This window comes from Hyperolius riggenbachi, chromosome 3 (assembly GCF_040937935.1).
Source record: "Hyperolius riggenbachi isolate aHypRig1 chromosome 3, aHypRig1.pri, whole genome shotgun sequence".
Lineage (NCBI taxonomy): Eukaryota > Metazoa > Chordata > Amphibia > Anura > Hyperoliidae > Hyperolius > Hyperolius riggenbachi.
The window spans coordinates 87,992,598-88,013,858 of NC_090648.1; the positions used below are offsets into that span (position 1 = coordinate 87,992,598).

The 21,261-nt window shown below is 44.7% G+C and overlaps 1 protein-coding gene across 1 annotated transcript in view; it reads left to right on the forward strand.

Annotated features, from left to right (window-relative positions):
• The window catches only part of LOC137562178 (osteocalcin 2-like), an 86,199-nt gene extending 66,905 nt beyond the window's left edge, over window positions 1-19,294 (forward strand). Inside the window, exon 3 of the mRNA XM_068273511.1 lies at window positions 18,481-19,294. Within this exon, the coding sequence (XP_068129612.1) occupies window positions 18,481-19,112 (632 nt within the window). The 3' untranslated portion in view covers window positions 19,113-19,294. The remainder of the gene's footprint in view (window positions 1-18,480) is intronic.
• The last annotated feature ends 1,967 nt before the right edge of the window (window positions 19,295-21,261 follow it).

The window sequence follows — 21,261 nt, forward strand, 5'->3', positions numbered from 1 at the left end:
TAACACCAGAATACCTCGATGCCCAAATTAGCATAATCCCCAAGCCCAATAAGGACCACCTTGAAATTAAGAACTACAGACCTATATCCCTTCTCAACTTAGATTACAAAATTCTGACATCAATCCTAGCCACCAGACTGAATACATACTTACCAGCCCTCGTGACCATGGAACAGGTAGGATTCATACCACTACGCCAGGCAACGGACAATATCCGTAAAAATATAGACATAATTAATCACTCCAACAGATATAAAAATAAACTAATGCTATTAACGTTAGACATTGAAAAGGCTTTTGACAGCCTAGCCTGGAACTACATGTTTGACACTCTCAACCACGCAGGGATTACAGGGAACTATATAAAATGGCTACACCAATTATATTCTGTCCCGAGGGCAACACTTAAACTGCCTGGTTCAGATGGCACTAGTTTTAATATCACCAGAGGCACCAGACAGGGCTGCCCATTATCCCCAGCCCTGTTCGCTTTGGCCATAGAACCCTTATCACGTGCAATAAACCAACATCAAGGCATATTAGGATACACTATCAATAACTACACAAACAAAATCAGCCTTTTCGCAGACGACGTCCTCCTGACATTGACATCCCCCGACACTTCGCTCCCTAACCTCACCCAAACACTAACACAATTTGGCCAACTATCAGGTCTACAAATAAACGCCACCAAATCAGAGGCTCTCTTCTGCAATACTAATAGCACCATAGCCAAAAAAATAGCGGACGAATATAATTTCCAATATAAAAGCTGCCACTTAAAATATCTGGGTATTCACTTATCAAACAATAGCCACCACCTCTACAAACTTAACTATACTCCCTTAATCCATTCCCTCAAGAAAGAACTAGAAGCCTGGAAAAAATATAACATATCATGGTCCGGTCGTATTTCATCAATTAAAATGACTCTTCTACCTAAATTAACATATCTTTTCAGAGTCCTACCCATACCAGTCAAAAGTAGCGATATGAATGCTCTCCAAAATGATATACTGAAATTTATTTGGAATGGTAGGAGGGCCAGAATAGCTAAAAAAATACTTTGGATCCATAAATCCTTAGGAGGCCTCTCGGTCCCACACATCAAGCGCTATTACAAAGCGTCCCAATTGGCCCTCCTCCCATTCCTATATGCTGGAGATCACACCCCGGCATGGGTCAAACTTGAAAACGAAATTATCCATCCAATGACCTGGAAAGGGCTATTATGGTCTCGGACTTGGAAGCTAACCCAGCTACAAGATATAGCTCCAACTGTCTTTCACACCCTAGGTGTATGGAGGGAGATGAGAAGGAAGTGTAATTTACAGTCCAAAACCTCAATGCTAACTGAAATCTGTGGGAACCCTGACTTTCCTACAGGGCTCAATCATCAAGCATTTCTAAAATGGACAAATGCAAATTTATGTACTGTAAAGGACATCTTATATAACTATAAAATACCAACACTCCAACAACTGAAGGACATTAGTCCTAATCAACAGAGCGAATATTTTCGCACATACCAAATATATCACTTTGCCTCGTCTCTCTCCACTCACCGGGGAAACATTACCACTACCGAATTTGAACGCATATGCCTTAATGATCCGACCAGAAAAGGTATACTATCGCTACTTTACTCGACATTCAACCAGCCACCACAGTCATTTCGCCATAAATATCAAGCAGACTGGGAATTAGATATAGGAGAAGAGCTAGACGATACCACATGGTTAGAATGTATGGAAACATTATCTAAAGGAAGCCTATACAGCTCAGGGCTTGAGACCTCAATAAAGCTGCTCCATAGGGTCTACATGACACCACAAAAAATTCATAGATTTGACAAAACCAAATCCCCTCGGTGTTATCGAGGCTGCCCAGACATGGGCTCCCTTTATCATACATTCTGGACATGTCCAAAAGCATCCAAAATGTGGAAAAAAATTCATACATTTATACGAAACGACCTGAATATTCCAATAGACTTTGACCCCAAAATATTTCTACTAGGCTATAAACCTCTAGAAATCCCCTATGCCTCCCACAAACTAACGCAATATATTGCTTTAGCCGCAAAAATGCACATAGCCCACTTATGGCTCCAACCAGACCTAAGATATAGGCAAGTTTGTGATAGAATTAATTATATTATGCAATGTGAGCAACTGAACGCTAGAATCCTCGACCATTTTGATCACTTCACCAAAGTATGGCAACCCTGGCTAGACAAGGCATGCTCTAGAGGAGTCTCTAGTTCCATACGAGAGGAAACCTAAGGATATACCTTCCAAGAGAACCTACACATACCCCTACTATTAAATCATAGACACCAACTCACCCTACATAACTATAGAGAGCATGACTACCCAACATATACCCCGTCCCCTCCTGGGACGGCCTTCACCCTTGTACCGTTAATGAACCTGACAACACTCTTGTCTCCCTAAATGGGAAAGAGTGTCTTCTCACATAGCTCCTCAGTCTATGACTATCCAGGAGCTATCACCTAGTTTGCTATAATTAAGCTTATTGTTTTATTGTTGATAATACTATCTCCTGTACTCTATCTTTTCTACTGTTATATATTTCCAGTCTACGGGAAGCAAATTTGAATTCTGTATTCCAATTTTGTAAGACATTTGCTAATGATATTACAATTTGACATATTATGTTTCTGCTATATTCAATAAAAGTCTTTGAAACTAAAGCAATTGGACCCGCAGGGGCTCAGGGCAGAAGGAGTGGAGCTCTCGTCATTGCCAATTAGCAGGCATAAGTTCGTAGCGCTCACTATGCTGCTCTGATAAGGCATGCTAACACTGACAAGGCATGTTAACTCTGATAAGGCATGTTAACTCTGATAAGTTATGTTAACTCTGATAAGACACGCTATTTGTTATAGTGAATTAACCCCAGTAAGAGGTGAGCTGACACTCACATTGACTTCCAAACAATTGTATTGCAATTCTGCAGCAATACTCACCGGATGCTAAAAACACCAGGTGAAAATGCAAAAAAATGCATCCTGCAGGTCTTTGCAAAATTGCATTGGTATGGCATTGCAATCAAATTGCAGCAAAATTGTGTGCAGTATAAAAGAGCCCTAACTCTGAGTACAATGTATGCGCCCTGCTTGTTTAGTTCCCATTTGTGACTTGGTAACATCAGGGTTTTAGTGGCAGCTACTATTGCTGTGAAATCTGGCACTGCATATCCTACAGTCTAAAATAAAAGCTTCCTACGGCTCTGCTATTCGAGGAGAAGAGTCAGCGTCTGTCCTTCCAACAGTATAAATAACAGCAGGGCAAGGTTCACACTGCTGTCTTCAAAGGAGTTATTAGAGGAGAAGTCCCCTGTGTTACTACACAGACAGGCCAAAAGCAGATGGGATTTTCGCTGAAACTGAAAATCTCCTCCATGAGAGCCGTAATCTCCTCCGATGACTGGTCATGTGGTTTTAGCAAAGAACACGAAGAAGTAAACAACATCAAGAGTGTGGAACGTACAGCACTCAGAGGCACATCATGCTTCAGACAGATAGTTCCCTTGTCGGCTTCTAGGGAGAATTCAGAACTTTCAGCATTCACTATTTCAGGGGTGCCTCTAGTCATTTTGTCACTCCAGGCGAGAAAACCTGTGGCGCCCCCCCAGCCCCTCCCCCCCAGGAAAATAATCATAATGCAGCATCGTTTCACCAGAAAATAATCATAATGCGGCAGTGTTTCATCAGAAAATAATAGTAATTATCGTAATTCAGAATCGTAATTCACCAGAAAATAATCGTAATGTGGCAGTGTTTCACCAGAAAATACACTTATTACAGCAGCAGTTCACCAGAAAATATTCGTAAGGTGGCAGCGTTTCACCAGAAAATACACTTATTGCAGCAGCATTTCACCAGAAATTAATCATAGGGCAGCAGCGTTTCACCAGAAAATAATCGTAATGGGGCAGCGTTGTCAGAAAATAATCGTAATGTGGAAGCGTTTCACCAGAAAATACACGTAATACGAGCAGAGGGAAAGAGTAGAGAGGGAGAGGCAGCATAAGATGTAAGAGGGGGGTAGAGGAACAGAGAGGGGGAGGGATAGACAGCATAAGATGGAAGAGGGTGCAGAGAAACAGAGGGGAGAGGGAGAGACAGCATAAGAGGGAAGAGAGTGCAGAGGAACGGAGAGGGGCAGAGACAGCATAAGATGGAAGAGGGGGCAGAGGAACAGAGAGGGGAGAGGGAGAGACAGCACAGCACTAAAGCACAGGTTTACAGCTTTACCAGCCTACAGCCTAACCAGCTTTCAAAGAAAGCTCTAGTATGGCTGGCCGCTGGCTCCTGGTTTGACTGGCGTGGGGCGGAGTTAAGGCTGGGCCACATGAGGTAAACACTTTACCTGTGTGGCTACTGAGAAGAAGGGGCACCGCTTTAAAGAAGGAGCCTTACAGAGAAGAGCAGTATTGATTGCTCTATTGGCTGGGGAGAAGTGGAGGTGGAGGCACTGCTGAGCACATGGTAGCGTGCCGAGCACCGGGGACTGAGTCGGGAGGTAATATAATATAAAAAAAAAAAAAAACATGGTCACAGTAGCAGCGGCGGGGGAATGCGCCTCACCACCTCATGGCGCCTCACCACCTCATCGCGCCCCAGGCAACCGCCTATACTTGCCTGGTGGGTGAGACGCCCCTGCACTATTTCCTTGTTCAAGAGGATATAAAGACCCCACCGCTACAGGATAATGAGTGACTGACAGCACTGCTACAGGATAATGAGTGATTGACAGCACTGCTACAGGATAATGAGTGATTGACAGCATTGCTACAGGATAACGAGTGATTGACAACACCGCTACAGAATATTGAGTGACTGACAGCACCGCTAAAGGATAATGAGTGATTGACAGCACCGCTACAGGATAATGAGTGACTGACAGCACCGCTACAGAATAATGAGTGACTGACAGCACCGCTACAGAATAATGAGTGACTGACAGCACCGCTACAGGATAATGAGTGACTGACAGCACCGCTACAGGATAATGAGTGACTGACAGCACCGCAACAGGATAATGAGTGATTGACAGCATCACTACAGGATAACGAGTGATTGACAACACCGCTACAGAATAATGAGTGACTGACAGCACCGCTACAGAATAATGAGTGATTGATAGCACCACTACAGAATAATGAGTGACTGACAGCACCGCTACAGGAAAATGAGTGATTGATAGCACCACTACAGAATAATGAGTGACTGACAGCACCGCTACAGAATAATAATTGATTGACAGCACCGGAACATAATAAGGAGTGACTGACAGCACCGCTACAGAATAATATTTGATTAACAGCAGCGCTACTGAATAATGAGGGACTGACAACACCGCTACAGAATAATAATTGATCGACAGCACCGGAACAAAATAATGATTGACTGACAGCACCGCTAAAGAATAATAATTGATTAACAGCAGCGCTACAGAATAATGAGTGACTGACAGCACCGCTACAGAATAATGAGTGACCGACAGCACCGCAAAAGGATAATGAGTGATTGATAGCACCACTACAGAATAATAATTGATTGACAGCACCGGAACAGAATAATGAGTGACTGACAGCACCACTACAGAATAATAATTGATTAAAAGCACGCTACTGAATAATGAGTGATTGACAGCACCGCTACAGGATAATGAGTGACTGATAGCACCGCTACAGAATGAGTGATTGGCAGCACCACTACAAAATGAGTGACTGACAGCACCGCTACTGAATAATGAGTGACGGACAGCACCACTACAGAATAATGAGTGACTGACAGCACCGCTACAGAATAATGAGTGACTGACAGCAACGCTACAGGATAATGAGTGATTGACAACACCGCTACAGATTAATGAGTGATTATCAGCACTGCTACAGGATAATGAGTGATTGACAGCACCACTACAGGATAATGAGTGACTGACAGCACCGCTACAGAATATTGAGTGATTGACAGCACCGGAAAAGAATAATGAGTGACTGACAGCACCGCTACAGAATAATATTTGATTAACAGCAGCGCTATTGAATAATGAGGGACTGACAGCACCGCTACAGAATAATAATTGATTGACAGCACCACTACAGGATAATGAGTGACTGACAGCAGTGGAACAGAATAATGAGTGACTGACAGCACTGCAAAAGGATAATGAGTGATTGACAGCACCGCTACAGAATAATGAGTGATTGACAGCACCACTACAGAATAATGAGTGACTGACAGCACCGCTACAGAATAATGAGTGATTGACAGCACCGCTACAGAATAATGAGTGATTGACAGCACCGCTACAGGATAATGAGTGACTGAAAGCACCGCTACAGAATAATAATTGATTGACAGCACCGCTACAGGATAATGAGTGACTGACAGCACCGCTACAGAATAATGAGTGACTGACAGCACCATTACAGGATAATGAGTGACTGACAGCACCGCTACAGAATAAGTGACTGACAGCACCACTACAGAATAATGAGTGATTGAAAGCACCACTACAGGATAATGAGTGACTGAGCACCGCTACAGAATAATGAGTGACTGACAGCACCGCTACAGGATAATGAGTGATTGACAGCACTGCTACAGAATAATTAGTGACTGACAGCACCGCTACTGAATAATGAGTGATTGACAGCACCGCTACAGAATATTGAGTGATTAACAGCACCGCTACAGAATAATGAGTGATTGTCCGCACCGCTACAGAATAATGAGTGACTGACAGCACCACTACAGGATAATGAGTGACTGACAGCACCACTACAGGATAATGAGTGACTGACAGCACCGCTACAGAATGAGTGGCTGACAGCACCGCTACAGGATAATGAGTGACTGACAGCACCGCTACAGAATAATGAGTGACTGACAGCACCACTACAGAATAATAATTGATTAAAAGCACGCTACTGAATAATGAGTGATTGACAGCACCGCTACAGGATAATGAGTGACTGATAGCACCGCTACAGAATGAGTGATTGGCAGCACCACTACAAAATGAGTGACTGACAGCACCGCTACTGAATAATGAGTGACGGACAGCACCACTACAGAATAATGAGTGACTGACAGCACCGCTACAGAATAATGAGTGACTGACAGCAACGCTACAGGATAATGAGTGATTGACAACACCGCTACAGATTAATGAGTGATTAACAGCACTGCTACAGGATAATGAGTGATTGACAGCACCACTACAGGATAATGAGTGACTGACAGCACCGCTACAGAATATTGAGTGATTGACAGCACCGGAAAAGAATAATGAGTGACTGACAGCACCGCTACAGAATAATATTTGATTAACAGCAGCGCTATTGAATAATGAGGGACTGACAGCACCGCTACAGAATAATAATTGATTGACAGCACCACTACAGGATAATGAGTGACTGACAGCAGTGGAACAGAATAATGAGTGACTAACAGCACTGCAAAAGGATAATGAGTGATTGACAGCACCGCTACAGAATAATGAGTGATTGACAGCACCACTACAGAATAATGAGTGACTGACAGCACCGCTACAGAATAATGAGTGATTGACAGCACCGCTACAGAATAATGAGTGATTGACAGCACCGCTACAGGATAATGAGTGACTGAAAGCACCGCTACAGAATAATAATTGATTGACAGCACCGCTACAGGATAATGAGTGACTGACAGCACCGCTACAGAATAATGAGTGACTGACAGCACCATTACAGGATAATGAGTGACTGACAGCACCGCTACAGAATAAGTGACTGACAGCACCACTACAGAATAATGAGTGATTGAAAGCACCACTACAGGATAATGAGTGACTGAGCACCACTACAGAATAATGAGTAACTGACAGCACCACTACAGGATAATGAGTGATTGACAGCACTGCTACAGAATAATTAGTGACTGACAGCACCGCTACTGAATAATGAGTGATTGACAGCACCGCTACAGAATATTGAGTGATTAACAGCACCGCTACAGAATAATGAGTGATTGTCCGCACCGCTACAGAATAATGAGTGACTGACAGCACCACTACAGGATAATGAGTGACTGACAGCACCACTACAGGATAATGAGTGACTGACAGCACCGCTACAGAATGAGTGGCTGACAGCACCGCTACAGGATAATGAGTGACTGACAGCACCGCTACAGAATAATGAGTGACTGACAGCACCACTACAGAATAATGAGTGATTGAAAGCACCGCTACAGAATAATGAGTGACTGACAGCACCGCTACAGGATAATGAGTGATTGACAGCATTGCTTCAGGATTATGAGTGACTGATAGCACCGCTACAGAATAATGAGTGATTGACAGCACCGCTACAGGATAATGAGTGATTGACAGCACCGCTACAGAATAATGAGTAAAAGAAAGCACGGCTACAGGATAATAAGTGACTGACAACACCACTACAGAATAATGAGTGACTGACAGCACCGCTACAGTATAATGAGTGATAGAAAGCACGGCTACAGGATAATAAGTGACTGACAGCACCGCTACAGGATAATGAGTGACTAACAGCACCGCTACAGGATAATGAGTGATTGATAGCACCGCTACAGAATAATAAGTGACTGACAGCACCGCTACAGGATAATGAGTGATTGATAGCACCGCTACAGAACAATGAGTGATTGACAGCACCGCTACAGGATAATGAGTGATAAAAAGCACGGCTACAGGATAATAAGTGGCTGACAGCACCGCTACAGAAAGAGTGGCTGACAGCACCGCTACAGAATAATGAGTGACTAACAGCACCGCTACAGATTAATGAGTGACTGACAGCACCGCTACAGAATAATGAGTGACTGACAACACCGCTACAGGATAATGAGTGATTGATAGCACCGCTACAGAATAATGAGTGATTGACAGCACCACTACAGGATAATGAGTGACTGACAGCACCGCTACAGGATAATGAGTGATTGACAGAACCGGAAAAGAATAATGAGTGACTGACAGCACCGCTACAGGATAATATTTGATTAACAGCAGCGCTACTGAATAATGAGGGACTGACAGCACCGCTACAGAATAATAATTGATTGACAGCACCACTACAGGATAATGAGTGACTGAAAGCACTGGAACAGAATAATGAGTGACAGACAGCACTGCAACAGGATAATGAGTGATTGACAGCACCGCTACAGGATAATGAGTGATTAACAGCACCGCTACAGGATAATATTTGATTAACAGCAGCGCTACTGAATAATGAGGGACTGACAGCACCGCTACAGAATAATAATTGATTGACAGCACCACTACAGAATAATGAGTGACTGACAGCACCGCTACAGAATAATGAGTGACTGACAGCATCGCTACAGAATAATGAGTGACTGACAGCACCGCTACAGGATAATAAGTGATTAACAGCACCGCTACAGGATAATGAGTGATTGACAGCACCGCTACAGAATAATGAGTGACTGACAGCACCGCTACTGAATAATGAGTGACTGACAGCACCGCTACAGAACAATGAGTGAGTGATAGTACCGCTACAGGATAATGAGTGACTGACAGCACCGCTACAGGATAATGAGTGACTGACAGCACCGCTACAGGATAATGAGTGACTGACAGCACCGCTACAAAATATTGAGTGACTGACAGCACCGCTACAGAATAATGAGTGACTGACAGCACCGCTACAGGATAATGAGTGACTGACAGCACCGCTACAGGATAATGAGTGACTGACAGCATTGCTACTGAATAATGAGTGACTGACAGCACCGCTACAGAATAATGAGTGACTGACAGCACCGCTACTGAATAATGAGTGACTGACAGCACCGCTACAGAATAATGAGTGACTGACAACACCGCTACAGGATAATGAGTGATTGACAGCACCGCTACAGGATAATGAGTGGCTGACAGCAGCGCTACAGAATAATGGGTGACTAACAGCAACGTTACAGGATAATGAGTGATTGACAGCACCACTACTGAATAATGAGTGGCTGACAGCAGCGCTACAGGATAATGAGTGGCTGACAGCAGCGCTACAGGATAATGAGTGACTGACAGCAACGCTACAGAATAATGAGTGAATGACAGCACCGCTACAGGATAATGAGTGACTGACAGCACCGCTACAGAATAATGAGTGACTGACAGCACCACTACAGAATAATGAGTGATTGAAAGCACCGCTACAGAATAATGAGTGACTGACAGCACCGCTACAGGATAATGAGTGATTGACAGCATTGCTTCAGGATTATGAGTGACTGATAGCACCGCTACAGAATAATGAGTGATTGACAGCACCGCTACAGGATAATGAGTGATTGACAGCACCGCTACAGAATAATGAGTAAAAGAAAGCACGGCTACAGGATAATAAGTGACTGACAACACCACTACAGAATAATGAGTGACTGACAGCACCGCTACAGTATAATGAGTGATAGAAAGCACGGCTACAGGATAATAAGTGACTGACAGCACCGCTACAGGATAATGAGTGACTGACAGCACCGCTACAGAATATTGAGTGACTAACAGCACCGCTACAGGATAATGAGTGATTGATAGCACCGCTACAGAATAATAAGTGACTGACAGCACCGCTACAGGATAATGAGTGATTGATAGCACCGCTACAGAACAATGAGTGATTGACAGCACCGCTACAGGATAATGAGTGATAAAAAGCACGGCTACAGGATAATAAGTGGCTGACAGCACCGCTACAGAAAGAGTGGCTGACAGCACCGCTACAGAATAATGAGTGACTAACAGCACCGCTACAGATTAATGAGTGACTGACAGCACCGCTACAGAATAATGAGTGACTGACAACACCGCTACAGGATAATGAGTGATTGATAGCACCGCTACAGAATAATGAGTGATTGACAGCACCACTACAGGATAATGAGTGACTGACAGCACCGCTACAGGATAATGAGTGATTGACAGAACCGGAAAAGAATAATGAGTGACTGACAGCACCGCTACAGGATAATATTTGATTAACAGCAGCGCTACTGAATAATGAGGGACTGACAGCACCGCTACAGAATAATAATTGATTGACAGCACCACTACAGGATAATGAGTGACTGAAAGCACTGGAACAGAATAATGAGTGACAGACAGCACTGCAACAGGATAATGAGTGATTGACAGCACCGCTACAGGATAATGAGTGATTAACAGCACCGCTACAGGATAATATTTGATTAACAGCAGCGCTACTGAATAATGAGGGACTGACAGCACCGCTACAGAATAATAATTGATTGACAGCACCACTACAGAATAATGAGTGACTGACAGCACCGCTACAGAATAATGAGTGACTGACAGCATCGCTACAGAATAATGAGTGACTGACAGCACCGCTACAGGATAATAAGTGATTAACAGCACCGCTACAGGATAATGAGTGATTGACAGCACCGCTACAGAATAATGAGTGACTGACAGCACCGCTACTGAATAATGAGTGACTGACAGCACCGCTACAGAACAATGAGTGAGTGATAGTACCGCTACAGGATAATGAGTGACTGACAGCACCGCTACAGGATAATGAGTGACTGACAGCACCGCTACAGGATAATGAGTGACTGACAGCACCGCTACAAAATATTGAGTGACTGACAGCACCGCTACAGAATAATGAGTGACTGACAGCACCGCTACAGGATAATGAGTGACTGACAGCACCGCTACAGGATAATGAGTGACTGACAGCATTGCTACTGAATAATGAGTGACTGACAGCACCGCTACAGAATAATGAGTGACTGACAGCACCGCTACTGAATAATGAGTGACTGACAGCACCGCTACAGAATAATGAGTGACTGACAACACCGCTACAGGATAATGAGTGATTGACAGCACCGCTACAGGATAATGAGTGGCTGACAGCAGCGCTACAGAATAATGGGTGACTAACAGCAACGTTACAGGATAATGAGTGATTGACAGCACCACTACTGAATAATGAGTGGCTGACAGCAGCGCTACAGGATAATGAGTGGCTGACAGCAGCGCTACAGGATAATGAGTGACTGACAGCAACGCTACAGAATAATGAGTGAATGACAGCACCGCTACAGGATAATGAGTGACTGACAGCACCGCTACAGAATAATATGTGACTGACAGCACCGCTACAGGATGAGTGACTGACAGCACCGCTACAGAATAATGAGTGACTGACAGCACCGCTACAGAATAATGAGTGACTGACAGCACCGCTACAGAATAATGAGTGACTGACAGCACCGCTACAGGATAATGAGTGACTGACAGCACCGCTACAGGATGAGTGACTGACAGCACCGCTACAGAATAATGAGTGACTGACAGCACCGCTACAGAATAATGAGTGATTGACAGCACCGCTACAGAATAATGAGTAAAAGAAAGCACGGCTACAGGATAATAAGTGACTGACAACACCACTACAGAATAATGAGTGACTGACAGCACCGCTACAGTATAATGAGTGATAGAAAGCACGGCTACAGGATAATAAGTGACTGACAGCACCGCTACAGGATAATGAGTGACTGACAGCACCGCTACAGAATATTGAGTGACTAACAGCACCGCTACAGGATAATGAGTGATTGATAGCACCGCTACAGAATAATAAGTGACTGACAGCACCGCTACAGGATAATGAGTGATTGATAGCACCGCTACAGAACAATGAGTGATTGACAGCACCGCTACAGGATAATGAGTGATAAAAAGCACGGCTACAGGATAATAAGTGGCTGACAGCACCGCTACAGAATGAGTGGCTGACAGCACCGCTACAGAATAATGAGTGACTAACAGCACCGCTACAGATTAATGAGTGACTGACAGCACCCCTACAGAATAATGAGTGACTGACAACACCGCTACAGGATAATGAGTGATTGATAGCACCGCTACAGAATAATGAGTGATTGACAGCACCACTACAGGATAATGAGTGACTGACAGCACCGCTACAGGATAATGAGTGATTGACAGAACCGGAAAAGAATAATGAGTGACTGACAGCACCGCTACAGGATATTTGATTAACAGCAGCGCTACTGAATAATGAGGGACTGACAGCACCGCTACAGAATAATAATTGATTGACAGCACCACTACAGGATAATGAGTGACTGAAAGCACTGGAACAGAATAATGAGCGACAGACAGCACTGCAACAGGATAATGAGTGATTGACAGCACCGCTACAGGATAATGAGTGATTAACAGCACCGCTACAGGATAATATTTGATTAACAGCAGCGCTACTGAATAATGAGGGACTGACAGCACCGCTACAGAATAATAATTGATTGACAGCACCACTACAGAATAATGAGTGACTGACAGCACCGCTACAGAATAATGAGTGACTGACAGCATCGCTACTGAATAATGAGTGACTGACAGCACCGCTACAGGATAATAAGTGATTAACAGCACCGCTACAGGATAATGAGTGATTGACAGCACCGCTACAGAATAATGAGTGACTGACAGCACCGCTACTGAATAATGAGTGACTGACAGCACCGCTACAGAACAATGAGTGAGTGATAGCACCGCTACAGGATAATGAGTGACTGACAGCACCGCTACAGGATAATGAGTGACTGACAGCACCGCTACAGGATAATGAGTGACTGACAGCACCGCTACAAAATATTGAGTGACTGACAGCACCGCTACAGAATAATGAGTGACTGACAGCACCGCTACAGGATAATGAGTGACTGACAGCACCGCTACAGGATAATGAGTGACTGACAGCATTGCTACTGAATAATGAGTGACTGACAGCACCGCTACTGAATAATGAGTGACTGACAGCACCGCTACAGAATAATGAGTGACTGACAACACCGCTACAGGATAATGAGTGATTGACAGCACCGCTACAGGATAATGAGTGGCTGACAGCAGCGCTACAGAATAATGGGTGACTAACAGCAACGTTACAGGATAATGAGTGATTGACAGCACCACTACTGAATAATGAGTGGCTGACAGCAGCGCTACAGGATAATGAGTGGCTGACAGCAGCGCTACAGGATAATGAGTGACTGACAGCAACGCTACAGAATAATGAGTGAATGACAGCACCGCTACAGAATAATGAGTGTCTGATAGCACCGCTACAGGATAATGAGTGACTGACAGCACCGCTACAGAATAATATGTGACTGACAGCACCGCTACAGGATGAGTGACTGACAGCACCGCTACAGAATAATGAGTGACTGACAGCACCGCTACAGAATAATGAGTGACTGACAGCACCGCTACAGAATAATGAGTGACTGACAGCACCGCTACAGGATAATGAGTGACTGACAGCACCACTACAGGATGAGTGACTGACAGCACCGCTACAGAATAATGAGTGACTGACAGCACCGCTACAGAATAATGAGTGACTGACAGCACCGCTACAGGATAATGAGTGACTGACAGCACCGCTACAGGATAATGGGCTTGATTCATGAGCCGTAGTGCGCCCTATGCACACCTTACATAGCAGTGCTCGTTGCCATGTGAGGAGAGTGCCTTACTTAGTTACACGCATTGCTTCCTTAGCAATGCACATAACATTAACTGCGGGTGGCTCTGCTTGAGTGAATTATCACTACCGCGATACTTCACTCACAGCCGCTACTGTGTTAATTTACATAACAATGTAAATTAGGTAGCGTAACTAGCGTAACTAGCAGTGCCCACAGTTGTTGGTTCATATTAGGGATGGTCGGAAATGCCCATTTCCAATTCCGTGGAAAATTCCGATTTCCACCAATGCAAGTTTCCGATTTCCATTTTTGAGATTTCCCATGTTTCCGATTATGTTTTTTTTTTCGATTTCCCTTTTTATGATGTCTGTTTTCCCGATTTTCTGTTTTTCTGATGAGTATTTTATTTTATTTTTATTTTTTTTTGTATCAGAGAATGCAAAATATGACAACAACAAAAAAATTCGGAAAAAAACGGAATCTTGTGATTGATCTAAAGTTACAGCGGCAATCCAATTTTTGCCGAAAAATTCTGCATTCCCTGATTGGTCCAATGCAGAGAGTTCTGTGATTAGGCTTAAATTACCGAGTTGTGATAAATCTGGTTTGGGTTTTGACTGGTTTTGGACTTGTCCATTTCCTAACAGGAGGATTCTCAAGAAAGTTTATTTTTATTTTCAAAAATATGCAGATGAGTAGGGAGGCCAGCATGTTTGTGTATATCCTTTCCAAGGGAGTGCTTTTGTGAAGAAAAAAGTGAATCCTGAGAATCCCTCATGAGGAGATCGACTAGATTTTTACTACTTACTGTAAGTGACAGTGACATAGGTGAAAAGCAAGTCATAGTGCATTTTACAAAGGGACAAACGTACACCCCCTATGCTTGTATTTGACATTTTACAATTGTTCACAATAGTGGTCCTTTAAGTAGTGAAATTAGTCATGGCTAGACCTTGCATCTCCTAAAAGCAAATTAAAACTGTATTTTCAATCCTGATAGATTCCTTTAAAGGAGGAAGCACAGTCCGCTCCAGCCCACGTGGCGGTGATTGACAGCGCCGCTCGCACAGGCGCAGTACAGAGCGACCTGGAGGTCGCTCTGACGCCATCGCCGGGGACCGGGACGGAGCTCCGGCGAACGGCTGCGCGCAGAGGTGCGGCGAGGGAGGTTCTGGGAGCTTGGGGCTGGAGGAAGCCCCCGGTAAGAAGCGTTTATTTTCTTTCTATAGCCCGGATAACTCCTTTAAGATCCACCAACTTTAGATAATATGATCCTTAAAGAGACTCTGGAGCGAGAATAAATCTCGTTTCAGAGCTCATAGTTAGCAGGGGCATGTGTGCCCCTGCTAAAACGCCGATATCCCGCAGCTAAATGGGGGTCCATTACCCCCTGAAATCCCACCCGTGCAGCCGGGGATCTCTTCCTGATTGAGGCAGGGCTAACCACCGCAGCCCTGCCCCACGCGCATCTGTCAGCGCGTATCTCCGCCTCTCCCCCGCCCCTCTCAGTCTTCCTTCACTGAGAGGGGCGGGGGAGAGGCCGCGATGCGCCGCTGATAGACGCGCTGTAAGGCAGGGCTGCAGCCATTAGCCCTAGCCCTGCCTCTAGGAGCAGCAAAATCTACGACCATTTTGGTCGTTCAATTTGCGGGGGGGGGGGGGGGGGGGGTGAAGGGACCCCCGTTTAGCCGCGGGATACCGGCGTTTTAGCCGGGGCACACGTGCCCCTGCTAACTATGAGCTCTGAAGCGAGAATTATTCTCGCTTCAGTGTCTCTTTAAATGTTACAGAGCTTTGCTGTTACATCCTACTAGTGTCTCTTCCATGGTATTTGTCCATGGTCCTGAAAATGTGCTTATACGGTACTCTATCTATTATGCTGAGTACTATCTCTCATGATGGTAAACATTATCCTCTGTCCGTGGTGCTGACCATTATCCACTGTGCGTATTACTGGACATTATCCTCTGTCCGTGGTGCTGACCATTATCCACTGTGCATATTACTGAACATTATCCACTGTCCATGGTGCTGACCATTATTCTCTATACATGTTACTAACCGCTATTTTCTGTGTGTGGTGCTGCTGAGCATCATCCGCTGTTATCCTCTGTCTATGGTGCTGAGCATTATTCTCTGCACATGTTACTAACCACTGTCCTCTGTGTGTGGTGCTGAGCATCAGCCTCTGTGTGTATCCTCTGTCCTTGGTGCTGACCATTATCCACTGTGCATATCACTGAACATTATCCTCTCTCTGTGGTTCAGAGCATTATCCCCTGTGCATGTTTATCCTCTGTTATGTCAGTGGTGCTGACCGGTTTCCTCAGCGCATATACTCTGTCCATGGTGTTGACCATTAGCTTCTGTGGATATTACTGAACATTACCCTCTGTCTGTGGTGCTGACCATTATCCTCTTTATATATTCTCTGTCCATGGTGCTGACAACCGTTCTCTGTGCATATTACTCTTTCCATGGTGCTGATCATTATCTCCAGTGCACATGCTCTGTCCATGGTGCTGATCATTATCTCCAGTGCACATGCTCTGTCCATGGGGCTGATCATTATCCCCAGTGTACATGCTCTGTCTATGGTGCTGTGCATTATCCCCAGTGCACATGCTCTCTGTCCATGGTGCTGTGCATTATCCCCAGTGCACATGCTCTCTGTCCATGGTGCTCATTGCCCTCTGTTTATAGTGCTGTGCATTGCCCTCTGTCCATGGTGCTGTACATTGCCCTCTGTCCATGGTGCTGTGCATTGCCCTCTGTCCATGGTGCTGTCCATTGCCCTCTGTTTATGGTGTTGTGCTTTGCCCTCTGTTTATAGTGCTGTGCATTGCCTTCTGTTCATGGTGCTGTGCTTTGCCCTCTGTTTATGGTGCTGTGCATTGCCCTCTGTCCATGGTGCTGTGCTTTGCCCTCTGTTTATGGTGCTGTGTATTGCCCTCTGTCCATGGTGCTGTGCTTTGCCCTCTGTTTATGGTGCTGTGCATTGCCCTCTGTCCATGGTGCTGTGCATTGCCCTCCATCCATGGTGCTGTGCATTGCCCTCTGTCCATGGTGCTGTGCATTGCCCTCTGTCCATGGTGCTGTGCATTGCCCTCCATCCATGGTGCTGTGCATTGCCCTCCATCCATGGTGCTGTGCATTGCCCTCCGTCCATGGTGCTGTGCATTGCCCTCCGTCCATGGTGCTGTGCATTGCCCTCCATCCATGGTGCTGTGCATTGCCCTCCATCCATGGTGCTGTGCATTGCCCTTCATCCATGGTGCTGTGCACCTCTGTTTTTGATGCTGTGCTTTGCCCTCTGTCCATGGTGCTGTGCATTGCCCTCTGTCCATGGTGCTGCGCACCTCTGTTTTTGGTGCTGTTTTTGGTGCTGTGCTTTGCCCTCTGTTCGAGGGGATAAATTCTCTCCTGTAGAATTTTGCATACTATCGTTCATTATACTGAAATGTATTCCCCCCATTTTTTTTTACACTAAACATTATTCTCCACGATGCAGTACTTTAATCTTTAATGCTGAGTATGATCCCCAGTACTTAGCGCTGAGCATTATGCTACATCTTTTGCTAATGACTCTGAATAGAATAATCCATATATTTAATATCTAATTTATTTTAAAGTGGACCTGAACTCTTGCACAGAGCAGAAGGAAACATATAGAAATGCACCCTGTATGTATTAAAAAGTTCAGCCTGTCTAATTCTCTCTCATCTGTCAGGACTGTGCATATTACTCAACATTATCCTCTGTCCGTGGTGCTGACCATTATCCATGAAAGCAGGCAGTAGAAACATTGCTGTTTTATAGCAGGATTTGTATCAGATGTAACAGAGAATTTTATTTATTTTAAGGTTATTATGCTGTTGTGTATCTAATAGAGCAGAGAGAAACATCAAGTTCAAGCAGAGACACCTGTCCATCAAGTTCTACCAGAGACACCTGTCCATCAAGTTCTACCAGAGACACCTGTCCATCAGGTTCAACTAGAGACACCTGTCCATCAAGTTCTACCAGAGACACCTGTCCATCAAGTTCTACCAGAGACACCTGTTCATCAAGTTCTACCAGAGACACCTGTCCATCAAGTTCTACCAGAGACACCTGTCCATCAGGTTCAACCAGAGACACCTGTCCATCAAGTTCTACCAGAGACACCTGTCCATCAAGTCCAACCAGAGACACCTGTCCATCCAGTTCAACCAGAGACACCTGTCTATCAAGTTCAACCAGAGACACCTGTCCATCAAGTTCAACCAGAGACACCTGTCCATTAAAGTTCAACCAGAGACCCCTGTCCATCAAGTTCAACCAGAGACACCTGTCCATCAAGTTCAACCAGAGACACCTGTCCATCAAGTTCTACCAGAGACACCTGTCCATCAAGTTCTACCAGAGACACCTGTCCATCAAGTTCTACCAGAGACGCCTGTCCATCAAGTTCTACCAGAGACACCTGTCCATCAAGTTCAACCAGAGACTCTTGTCCATCAAATTCAACCAGAAAAAATAAAAAGATAAATAATAATTGGTACATTGCTGTACCCCTTTGAGAGACCAGGATACACCTTTAAGCAATAGCATTAGTATGTTGTGTGGATGGATATAGGTTTGCTTTAAGGCAAACCTGAAGCAAAAATAAACTTATGAGATGATGCATTGTATGTGTAGTACAGCTAAGAAATAGAACATTGGTAGCAAAGAAAAGAGTCTGATATTGTTTTCCAGTACATGAAGAGTTTATAAACTTCAGTTGTTCTCTATGCAAAAGAGCTTCTCTGAGCTCTCCGACCCAACTTAGGTCGAATACAGTCCTGCTTTCTGAAGCCTGAGTCTGAAGGGAAATTTAAGCCTGAGCCTTCCCAGTCTCCACATTCCCCCGCAGACTCCGCCGGTAGCAGTCTACGACCCATGGGGCATAGACTGCTCTCTTCCGGGTTGGGCTGGCTTCAGCAGTCTTCGGAAGCGCTCAGGCGTAAGCGCCCTCTCTCACGCACAAGCATATGCACAGTACAGAGCCGCCTGTCTTCAGAAGCCCGAGTGCATCCGAAGACTGCTGAAGTCTCCCGTGGCGGGAGATTTAAACCAAGATGCCGGTGGGGGAACGAAGAAGAGACTGGGAGGAGAACAGGAAGGCTCTATAGGACCCAGAGGCTTCCCTCTCCTTAGGTAAGGATCTGTTTTTGTTTTACATTTCCCTTCAGATTCACTTTAAACAGCCGAGAGACAGTGAGAGACAGAGAGAGAGAACAGTGAGAGAAAGTTTTACTGCAGGAAAGTTCAAAGGTTCATTATTTCTGCTTTGTTTTATAGCTTAAAAGACAGTGTGGTTTCTAAACTACAGATATGACAGAATTATGCAATGTTGTTTAAAAAAAGCAGCTATTTAAAGGGGTTCTGTGGCATGTTTAAAAAAACAAAAACTGACACTTACCTGGGGCTTCTATCGACCCCCTGCAGCTGTCATGTCCACGCCATCCTCCTACAATCCTCCGTTCCCCACCGCCGGTCCACCGGTCTAATTACTAATTAAACTAGATGAATACTGCTCGCTCCCAAGCGCGTCATTGGGAGCTTACTGCGCAGGCGTAGTATGACATTTTCTTGTACTGTGCCTGCGCAGTAAGCTCCCGATGACACACGTAGGAGCAAGCATGGCCGCAGTCTAGTTACAGGCATAATTAGACCGGGACTGGTGGCAGGGAACAGAGGATCAGAGGAGGATGGCGTGGGACAGGACAGCTGCAGGGGGCCGATAGAAGCCCCAGGTAAATGTCAGTTTTTGTTTTTTTAACCATGCCACAGAACCCCTATAACTGAAAATAAACATATGAGACTCTGAAGTTTCTTAACTCTTCATGTACTGGAAAACAAAATCAGACTCTGTTCTTTATTACTAATGTTCTTTTCAGTATCCATACTACACATACAATTCATTATATCATACGTTGTTTTTTTGTTTTTTTTTTGGTTTTAGTTTTGCTTTAAGAAAAACATGACATTACTTTGCATAAAAACATTGCTGTCATTGTCTCCCTATGCTCATTAAAATCTTATTTGTAGATTCTGGCTGCCTTTTCCAAGCCATAAGTGTGAATTTGGGGTTGGCATCTGTGCATTGTGTGCAGCAGCCTGACACTCTGTGTCAAACCATCTCATGCCAGCACTTGTGTGGTGGCACTGTCAGAAAAAGCGGCATTTGAGCTATGGAAACCGTGGCCAAGGAATACGATATGCTGCTGATACGCACAGAAGTGCTCGAATCAAACGCTGAATGTGAAGTGTTCTCTTGAATTTATGATCCCTCTGTACTGGCCACCCTTCTGGTCACCATGGCCACATAGATAAATGAATTGGGCTGGATCTCTGTACCTACCTGCCAGCTCCAAGTTGATTGCCACTGCGAGATTAGGTCCAAGATCAAAATGCGATGCCACACAAGGCATTAAATGATGCGCCTTCTGGTGAGCACAGGAGCACCACATCTCATTTCCAGGCCAAGATTACACCTGGCATCACAGGAGCAACCAGCAAAACTTAATAGCACATATATTAAAACAAACAATCAACATAATAATTCGATTTTCAAAATCTCCAGAATTTTCACAACCTTTTACCGTACCATAATAATATAATGTACACCCGAGGGGATTTGTGACATG